Here is a 9,840-nt window from a genome sequence, read left to right as displayed (position 1 = left end):
TTGGCCTGGATGCTATCCTCATACATAAGCCACAGTTTGTGGAGTGCATTCTGCAGATGATCTGGCCACTCCTCATCTACCCACTGCACTAATCCATAGTTATTAACTCCCTGCAATACAAAATAAAGTAGTTCAAACATGTCACATGTTACATTTTCAGTTAAGTTCAGGTTACAGTTAAGGTGCAGATTCAGTTAGATCAATTCAACTCAAAAAACTAAACAACAATTATTGTGAGCATGTTTCCTAACATGAACAGTTACTATGAACATAAATCAATATCAATGAACCATGAACAGGAACTATGAGCAATGAACAGTAAACCCTAGAACATGAACAGTTAACCCTAGAACAGATGAACTGTACTACACAGGAGAGGTTTCACATTGCAACTAATTTACTAACTTACTTCTACGGCACAGGCAATGAACCTTCTCCCAGTGTTATCCCCTGGAATGCAACACATTTCTTCCCTGGCTTGCCATGCTCGCACATCACCCTCAAATCGTCAGCAGAACCAGTGAACAACGGGTCATCCATTGTTGGTGGGATCTGGGCAACACAAATGTACTGGTTCAAATCGAGCTGAAACCCTAAATCCAAAATGCCCAAATCAAAACCCTAAATGCAGTCCCGGTGGAACCAACTGACCTTAATAGGGGAGTCGTAGGAAGAAATGATCTGCACCTCGGAGTCCTCACTGCTCGAGCCGTCGCTCCAAGACACCATGGCGGCCGGCGGCGAGCGGAGACAAGAGGAGGCAGAGCAAGGTTGAGAGCGGGAGGGAGAGCAGAGGAGCGAGTGAGTGAGAAGTGGAGTGGGGGCGGCGCGGTCGGCCGGTCCGACGCGAGCCGACCAAGTCGTCTCGACCAGACGGCGCCGTTTGCCGTCCGTTATGCCACGTAGGGGGAAACCGGGCCCCATCTGTCGGAAACACACTCAAACGAAGCAAATCGGTCGATCAGTGCACACTGCAAAAAGTTTACTGAATGTGCGGTGTTTTTTGCAAATGATTAGCGACCTCGTGGTTTTCTGCAATCGATGCCCCAAATATGGTGGTTTTTTGCAATTCACTCATAATAGCTAGTCGCTAAGAAGTACTTTGAACTAAAATCATGACAGGACTTATGAAACGGAAGGAGTACTACTTTATTAATACTATAGATGTATGCCTGTGCGCTGCCACACACATAAAAAGAGTAACATTGCTACACATAACAAATAAAGTGTGATTTCGGAGAGGATTGTCATATAATAAGATAATGAAAATGAACACTACAACGAAACAAGTACCATTACTAGGCAAGCCTTCAGTACAAATGCAGTCATATCCGAATATCAGAGCTCGCAAGCTGGTGCATGTCTCTAGCCGCTTCACATAATCGAGCCATCCTTTCAACTGACATCTCGTGGCGCCGTGGGAGGCGAGGTGCATAGCGCTTGGACTTATAGATCGTTCGAGAAGCGATGTTGTGCACGTTCTTTGGAATGGGAGCTCGACTTTCACTTATGGGGCAGCAGGCCCTCCGACGTCGTCGAAGGAGGGACCCTAGGACGGCAACTATGGTTTCCACGTGTCACCTTACACTAGGACATGGCTCACACCTGGCCCGAGACAGTTGAACCACCTCGAGAAGCAAAATAAGTCCTAATAATTTTTTGTATGAAGCATTACTAGTACTTTGCTTGTCCTCACTTGACACGAGTCATTTATCCCGAATGTAACCTAAAACTGTTTTCTTCCGAAGGACTAACCAAAATCGCTAAAAACAGGGGTGGTGATTGATATTGAGTTACACATGGATCATAGCCAGATCATCTCACTTTTCTTGTGTGTTTTAGATTGTACAGATACCTAGAGTCTGCATACTCTGATGAAAAGAACTGGCTCTAAAACATCTTTTTTTGTTGCCAGCCACATGTGCCAATATCAATGGCAAAAAAAGAAAAATAAAGCTGTGGCCAACCACGCAGCACGCGTAAGGACAAAATTTCAGTCAATTGCCGTGTTGCCAATGAGGTGGCTCATATGTGTTGGCTACATCGAGTGAACTCCCTGCTCATTCTGTCAATTGTCATTGTGTCGCCGATTGTATCCAGAGTCGTGTAAACTCTAATTGTTTGTAAAATAAATGAGCCATATTTGATACTAATAAAAAAAAAGTGTAGCAGGAGATTTTTTTTCTTCTGGTCGGCGACGGTTCCACGCTAGCCCTCTCGGATCCGTTTCTCCCGTCCTCACGCCCCTCCCCTCCCCTCCCCTCGTTCTCTCCGTCGGGGTAACGGCAGGGGCAGACGGAGTCGGTCGGTCGGTCGGTCCTGCGCCGAGCGCTGGGCACCCGCGGCCGTCGACAAGGGCCGACGGCGAGCCGGCGCAGAATCGTCGGGAGAGCCAAGGGAGGAGGACGCGTCAGACACGCGATATTATAGCGAGGAGGAGGTGGGCCCCGCGGGGGAATCAGTTGGTGGAGGGGTGCCCACACAACCACGCGCGAGGCGGAGGGGGAAGGAAGAGCTGTCGTCTCGTCTCGTCTCCGGAGGCCTCCCTCCCCCCCCTAGAAAATACACCAGACGGAGACAAGCGAGACGCCAAAGCAGATACTTCTCCGCACCGCGCCCCACGCAGCACCGCGCCCCGGCAGTGGCAGGCAGGCAGGCAGGCAGATCTCCCCGCCTCCCCCGCCGCGCCACGAAGGGACGGCGGCTCTCCCCCCTGCCCCGCCCCGCCTCGCCCCGGCGGAGATCCCCGCGGAATCTCGCCGCCGCGCGCCCGATCTCGGCCGCCTGCCCCCCTCGTTCCGGTGCGCGCCTTTCTTGTCTCCGAATCTCGCCGCTTGTTGTTGTTCTTCTTCTTGTTGTTCAAGGAAGCGAAAATCCCCGGAAATTGTTCCTAGATGTTGCTTGCTTTGCCCCCTTTGCTCCCTTTCGGCTCCATATTTGTTGGTAGTACCTCAGGACGATCGATTTCATGTCCATTGAACACCGGATTGTGGGCAGGTGGGCGCATGCGTGCGCGGCGCCATTTAATTATTTCTGCCGTTTGCGGCATTGGAATTGGCATTTCGATGGTGGGGGAATTCGGGCCGATGCCTTTATTCGCTTGCTCCCACCTCTCGTGATTCCGTTTGTGCTCCTGTCTCTGTTGGACCCACGCACCTTTAGATTCTATGCTTAGTTGTGCTTGATTGGCTGCGATGCAAAATTTGAGCTGAGAATCAGATTATTCCTCGCTTGATTTTGGCGACAATTCGAGTTTCAGAGAGTTGGAGATCATATATGCTCCCTATCCTGCCAGAATTTCCTTCAGTGCATATTCAGATGATCAGTCACTTCGGTTTGTTGCATGTTCCTGTGTTCTGGGGCTATTTTTTATAGAGTGGTCTGAACAATCGACGTTATTGGAAAATATTTCTTCCGAACAAAATTTATGGCAATATCCCGTGGATTCTTGAGCTCCACTAGTTGCTACGTAGCTTCTAACTGACGCAATTTAAGTCTGTTCTGACTTCTCCAACAATTTTTTTTTTGGCTCAATCTGTAGCTTTCCAGTATATCTGGTGGTTAGGATTTGGTCAAACATGACTTCGCAGCTAAGCACGTTGAGCAAATGCAAATAGTCCTGGTTATACGTCTAGTATCTATCCATCCTTTCATGATAAAGTATTGAAAAAGGCACTTCTACTTTTGAGTCACTTTCCGCTTCCAAACATAACAAAATAAATTGAACTGCAAAAAGTTTGGAGAACGAGACATTTTTCGTTTCCTTTGTATAATTATTGCATACATGGTGCCCTTTCTTGCATGAGGATGCATCGATTATGAGGTCTCATTTTGGCTGCTTACTTTTTTTTTTCAGAACCGATACCAGGGCTGTACTTCTACACCTCAAAATGATGATGGGTTTGCTGGCATTTGAGAACAACCAGGGGCTCTGGAATGGCGGATATTATTCACAGTTTTTTGGAATTGGAGGAGTTATGGTGACTGTTGCAATTCTTTGGTTATCTACGGGTTATTTTGGAGGAATTGGTGCTCCTTTTGCTCCATACTTTTGGCCATATTTAGGACAAGTCCCCAAGAAGAAGGAACGGCAAAGGCCCGTGAGAGTCTACATGGATGGATGCTTTGACCTCATGCACTATGGCCACGCAAACGCGTTGCGACAGGCCAAGTTGCTGGGAGATCAACTGGTAGTGGGCGTTGTCAGTGACGAGGAGATTGTGGCGAATAAGGGCCCGCCTGTGCTTTCGATGGAAGAGAGGTACTACTGGCGCTACTTTCCCTGTCCTGTGAAATACATTATTCTGTTTCAACAGAGGATTAGCTAGTCAAAGGAATTACGAGTATGATATTTTCTGAAATTTTTCTGAATACCTGGACTTCCTGGATTTCATTATTTACCTGATCTTTGATTGTGAATTACTGTAATAGCTATGATTCTCTTCTAATCTTCTCATGCATAATACAAGATCTGCTGATTCATTTTGCGTACGCTCAACTATATCGTCGATGAGGTTACATTACCACCACACGTGCCTTGAAGGATATAAATTTCAGACTATGAAAAAATATTGAGATGATCAAGTTCTATCTTATTTTTGCAACTGTAAATTACTAAGCTTTTGATAGATGTACATGGTCTTGGTCTTCCATTTGAACTTACTATTCTGTGTGTATGTATGTTTGTACCCCCTAGGTTGACGCTTGTTAGTGGATTAAAGTGGGTGGATGAAGTCATACCCAATGCACCCTATGAGATTACGGAGGAATTTATGAATACCCTCTTCAGTAAATACAACATTGATTACATTATACATGGAGATGACCCTTGTCTTCTACCTGATGGAACGGATGCTTATGCCTTAGCAAAGAAGGCTGGACGATACAAGCAAATCAGGCGTACTGAAGGTGTCTCAAGCACCGATATAGTCGGTAAGATTACCATGCGGATTAGTAAAGCTACTGTTTTTTGGGGATCAGATATTCTCTTGCTGCATATTATTTACAGCCTTGTATCAGAGAAGATCGTACATTTCCTTTTTCACGCTTATCTCAGACGATGTCCTTTTTTGTCCATTGCGATCTTACATGAAAACAATTTCTGTCCACACAGGGAGAATATTGCAAACATTCAAGCATAAAGAGGGTGTTAGTGAGAATGCTGGAGTGGAATCATGCGATCAGATGAAAACCCAGCTATCCAATTTTCTTCCAACTTCCCGCCGGATAATGCAGTTTTCAAATGGGCAGGTATGATAATTTAGGAAACTCCATCCCCAAGGCTAATGTTGCATATTGTTCTTCCTTAATTTGATCAGCCTTCTAGGGAGCACAAAGAAAATGGCCTGCCATATCTTTGTCTATTAATGTAACTAAATTTAAAAATACCGCTTAATGCTTCCGTTGTACCATATTAATCATGATCTTAATGCTGCCCTTTCCAGAAAAACATTTACAGTTCAATTTTACACGTTTCATGCCCTTCTGTTGCATTTACTGAAACATATGCTCATTTGCGTTCAGGCTCCTTCACCAGGTGCTCGTGTTGTTTATATAGATGGTGCATTTGACCTTTTCCATGCTGGTCATGTTGAGGTACGTTTTGTGGTTCTCATGCAAATAATTTTCTCAATAACTCACAAAGTTTGGTTTTTGGTGTGGTTCATACTTTCCCATTAAAACATATTTGATGTTATTCTCTAATGCAGATCCTTAGAAGTGCTAGGCAACTTGGTGACTTCCTTCTTGTCGGTGTTCATGATGACCAGTCCATCAGGTACTTATTTAACATCTTTTCTTGGATTATCAAGGGAACTTGTTGACCATATATAAATATATGTTATGTGTTACTACAGAAAAAAAATATGTAGCCTGTATTGTACAAGGTTAGATACCATGCTTATGAGAACCAGTTGTGCAGGGAAAAAAGAGGCTATCCTCCTATCATGCACCTCCATGAGCGTACCCTTGGTGTACTTGCCTGTCGCTATGTTGACGAAGTTATAATAGGCGCACCATTGGAGGTTTCAAGGGATATGGTATGTTATAAATTTCTATAGTTTGTTTCCATCTATTTCTTGTACCTGACTGGATAAGTTTCAAGCATATGGTTCTAGCAATGATTGTATTGTATATGACGCAGAGATGTTTTTTGTTAGCAGACCCTCACACCTTTTCTTTTGTCACATGATGCAGATCACTACATTCAACATTTCATTGGTTGTGCATGGGACAGTAGTCGAGGGTGGTTCTGCTGTAAGTTCTTAATTACAGTCTAAAATGTATCCTGATGTCAAACTTACCTAACGTAGTTGGCACAAACTGAACTTGAAACTTCATGGACGCGTTGCTGCAGAGTGAATTTGATCCATACGCCCTTCCAAAGAGCATGGGTATTTTCCAAGTAGTCACAAGCCCCAAAACAATAACATCTGTTTCGGTCGCTACAAGAATAATTGATAACCACGAAGCGTACAAGGTATACACTCCCACAGTGCGACTTGCCTGATAAATACACATTTATTTTTCTAATTTACTTTGTTTAAGTCCTGTTTATCCTACTAAACATTACTCTTGGGGTTTGTGAACAGAAAAGAAACTTGAAAAAGAAGGCGAGTGAAGACAAGTACTACACGCAAAAGAAATTTGTCTACGGAGACTAATGCTGCAAAGGAGCTTACATTTTTGCAGCAAGCTGAGGAAATATATGGCGCCTCTCTGCATTGAAGAGTTATTCTACAACAGATTGCAACAATTCCTCAGCTATAGAAAGTAGCCAGTGATAAGTTGATGGCCATTCGGCAGAGGGAATCGGCTCAAGGAAATAAATTAACAGACTGCCACATTCTTCTACTGTTGCCCTTTTCGGCTGGAATGTCCACTTAACAGCAAGAATTCACATACATGATTCCTTTTTTTTACTTTGTTATCCCTGGAGGGGAAATATTCATCGCTGAACACCTTCAGCAGACCATTGTTGTATTCTTGTATGGTATTACTGGGTTTGTGAAGTGACTAGGGTTGCATACTTCCTAATTGTACTAAGTTATAGTTTAAAGTATATATACTGCTGAGAAACAACCTAGTGATGACCTGTTGGCATTTGTTTGATTTGTCTAACCAGAGAACGTTATGTTCTGCTTTCCTTGTTCATTGGTATTTGGTTTTACTGTTTACCGTGGTGCATCCGTGCATTGGAGATTTATCTGTGCAGAATGTCAGTAGTATTTGTACTTGCTAGAAAGAAATAATTAAGCACTCCCTCTAATCCATATTAATTGTTGCTGATTTAGTACAACTTTATACTAAATCAGCGATAATTAATATGGATCGGAGGGAGTACTGTTAGCTGAGCACATTGTGTTGGCTGCTTAGCTCCATACCTAAGCAAAAGATAGCCAAAAATATTTTAAACTATGATTCACTTAAATAGCATTTCTTTTGTACTGGTGAATTGAATCGATGCTGGGACCGTTTGTATTTTGAAAAATGATTTCCAGTCCTTGCAATAGTGAAAAAATAAGTGTTGTGCGATTTCTGAGAGGTTTGGAGTCTTACATACAAAAAAAAAAATCCAAATTTCAAAAGGATCATGGTTTAAATCTGCTGATGAAATTGAGAGTTACATAGTTAACATGTAGTACTGGTTTAGGTGGTGGTGAAATTACATGGTTTAATGGTTAGATCAGAAAATTCAGATCATCATGTGCTTGTTTATGCCAAAGCAGAAGAAAGGAAAAACATGTGCTGGTCTAGATGGTGGGCACATGCTTGCAGCAGAATGTTCAGTAGAGTGCCTCAAAAGAAACCTGCAATTGGTAGGACCATTGCAGTTGGCAAATAAACAAACAAGCAAGCAACATATAGCTTCAAACAGATCTCTTTTTCCGGGTACTTCCATCCATCCTAGCTTTATATGCTGCTAGGATCCAACATAGTCCATGATACTTCCCACAGGAAAACGGCAACAGGCAGCCTGTTGCCATCGTTCTTCCCTTCCCTAAACATGTAAACAGTTGAGACGATTGTCACTAACCTGAAAGGAAGGGGGCATTCTGGCATGGTTGGCAGCTTGGCGCCCCCGGGCATCCGCCTCGACATCCATCGATGTCGTGGCGATGTCTTGATCTGCGCTGGATCTGGACGGTGGCTCCGAGGATTCGCACCTGGACATAGTGTTCACCTTGTCATGGAAAATGGTTCATGCTGTAGCAGTTGAAGTATGTGCAAATGGTTCCTCGTCCTCTTCCACCATGCTGTAGCAACACAAAATAATAATGTAAAATAATACTTCATCCGTTATATAAGTCCTTTTAGAGATTTCAAATGAACAATCACATACAGATGTATATAGACATATTTTAAAGTGTAGATTCACTCATTTTGTTTCATATTTAGTCACTTGTTGAAATCTCTAGAAAGACCTATTTTAATAATGGAGGGAGTAATAATAATATTGAGACAAGTTGATCATGAACTTAGTTGAGTTAATCTTGGTATCTTTGCCATGTGGACGACACATGCTTTCACTACATATGACCTTGGAGCTACTAGATATGAACTTGACTTAATCATGCAACGCTGGGGGCAGTAACACCAAGGTATAATTTATTTGGAGTTGGATCACCTTTTATCTTCATATAGTTACCATCGCTAATCACTTATTTTCATTCAGGCCAGTTACACTATAAATAACAGTAGGAAAGCATGATGCAAAATGGACATATCAAAGGTCTCGGCGCGCACCGACGTGCTGTGGATGCAATCTCTAGACTGGGACACCGCCGCATTCTGCGACAATGCCGTCTTCAGGAGCACCCGGATCTAACGAATCCCTTCCCTAGCCGTGGAGCCGGAGGGCTGGATGGAATCAGCGATCTGAGTAGCCGTCGCTAAATTTTGCAGCAGAGTGCTGAGGACCTGGTACATCCGAGGCTGATCACTTAGGAACAACTAGTGCTTGTGCCGACTGGAGCTAGGCTGACGCCGGGCACGATCATCCAGCTCCTTCTGCAGTCGCTCAAGGCTATCACGCTTGGCCAAGGTGGCCAAGTGCGTCGACTCCATGGCCAGAGCCTCGAGAGTCATTCCAATGATGGGGATGTTCAGGAACTGTTCGTTCCTCCGACCGAGCTCTTCGCGTTGCTCCCGAGTGAGAGCCCGAGGGACGTACTGCTCATGATCAGGGGAGAGGTCATCCTCGCTGCCACCGTCGGTGTTCCCCGCGCAAAGTGCCAGCGCGGCCGTCCCGGGGGCGCGTTATGCTCCGCGTTGTCCGCCATGAGGACCTCTGCGGTCGACTCGACGCTCTCGCACTCGGAGGAGTCATCGTGAAGCCCATTAGAGAGGTCGAGGGCGGACTCATCGGACTCGAGAGCCGCCACGTGTTCTGCCACGGCGTGCCTGATCTAGTGCTGCAGCCGTGAGCGTTCGGAGCGCTTGCGATGACGCGCGGTGGGAAGGAGAGGAGCCACTCGGTGCGGAACCGAGGGCTGTCAGAGAAGGACTCCAAACGAGGATGCGCATAAGTGCGCCGCGCCATGGATGGGCAGCGCCTCCACGTCCAGCGGGGCCTCACGAAGCCACGCCGAGTCGTCGTTGATGAAGCCGAGTGCTCCGAAACGGAACTCGCCGCCGACTAACATGATGATGACGATGATGAAAATCCACCTACGCCGTAAAATTGCTAGACGCCTTGCCCCACGGTGGGCGCCAATTCGTAAGATTACGATTCTGACAATGAGTACTAGGGGTACGAAAGAGGGGCAGAGCCTAGCTACAGCACAGGTGTGACACTCGGTGTTTATCGAGTTCAGGCCCCTCTCAGAGGAGGAAATAGCC

General features: G+C 45.2%; 1 protein-coding gene across 1 annotated transcript; it reads left to right on the top strand.

Annotated features, from left to right (window-relative positions):
- The first annotated feature begins 2,524 nt into the window (after positions 1–2,524).
- On the top strand, positions 2,525–7,119 carry LOC119269614 (ethanolamine-phosphate cytidylyltransferase-like). Its single transcript, XM_037551482.1, has 10 exons — positions 2,525–2,801; positions 3,857–4,261; positions 4,697–4,932; positions 5,114–5,250; positions 5,524–5,595; positions 5,709–5,776; positions 5,921–6,038; positions 6,196–6,255; positions 6,356–6,478; positions 6,591–7,119. The coding sequence occupies exons 2-10, from the start codon at positions 3,891–3,893 to the stop codon at positions 6,660–6,662; spliced, it is 1,257 nt and encodes a 418-aa protein (XP_037407379.1). The 5' UTR covers positions 2,525–2,801; positions 3,857–3,890; the 3' UTR covers positions 6,663–7,119.
- The last annotated feature ends 2,721 nt before the right edge of the window (positions 7,120–9,840 follow it).

Source organism: Triticum dicoccoides, chromosome 3A (assembly GCF_002162155.2).
Source record: "Triticum dicoccoides isolate Atlit2015 ecotype Zavitan chromosome 3A, WEW_v2.0, whole genome shotgun sequence".
In the NCBI taxonomy this organism is placed as follows: Eukaryota; Viridiplantae; Streptophyta; class Magnoliopsida; order Poales; family Poaceae; genus Triticum; species Triticum dicoccoides.
This window is presented reverse-complemented; position numbering and strand designations above follow the sequence as displayed.

Coding starts and splice junctions, on each gene's coding strand:
- LOC119269614 (XM_037551482.1), top strand. CDS start 3,891: ATGATGATGGGTTTGCTGGCATTTGAGAACAACCAGGGGCTCTGGAAT. Junction 4,262..4,696: donor GTGCTTTCGATGGAAGAGAG/GTACTACTGGCG, acceptor TGTACCCCCTAG/GTTGACGCTTGTTAGTGGAT. Junction 5,251..5,523: donor TGCAGTTTTCAAATGGGCAG/GTATGATAATTT, acceptor ATTTGCGTTCAG/GCTCCTTCACCAGGTGCTCG.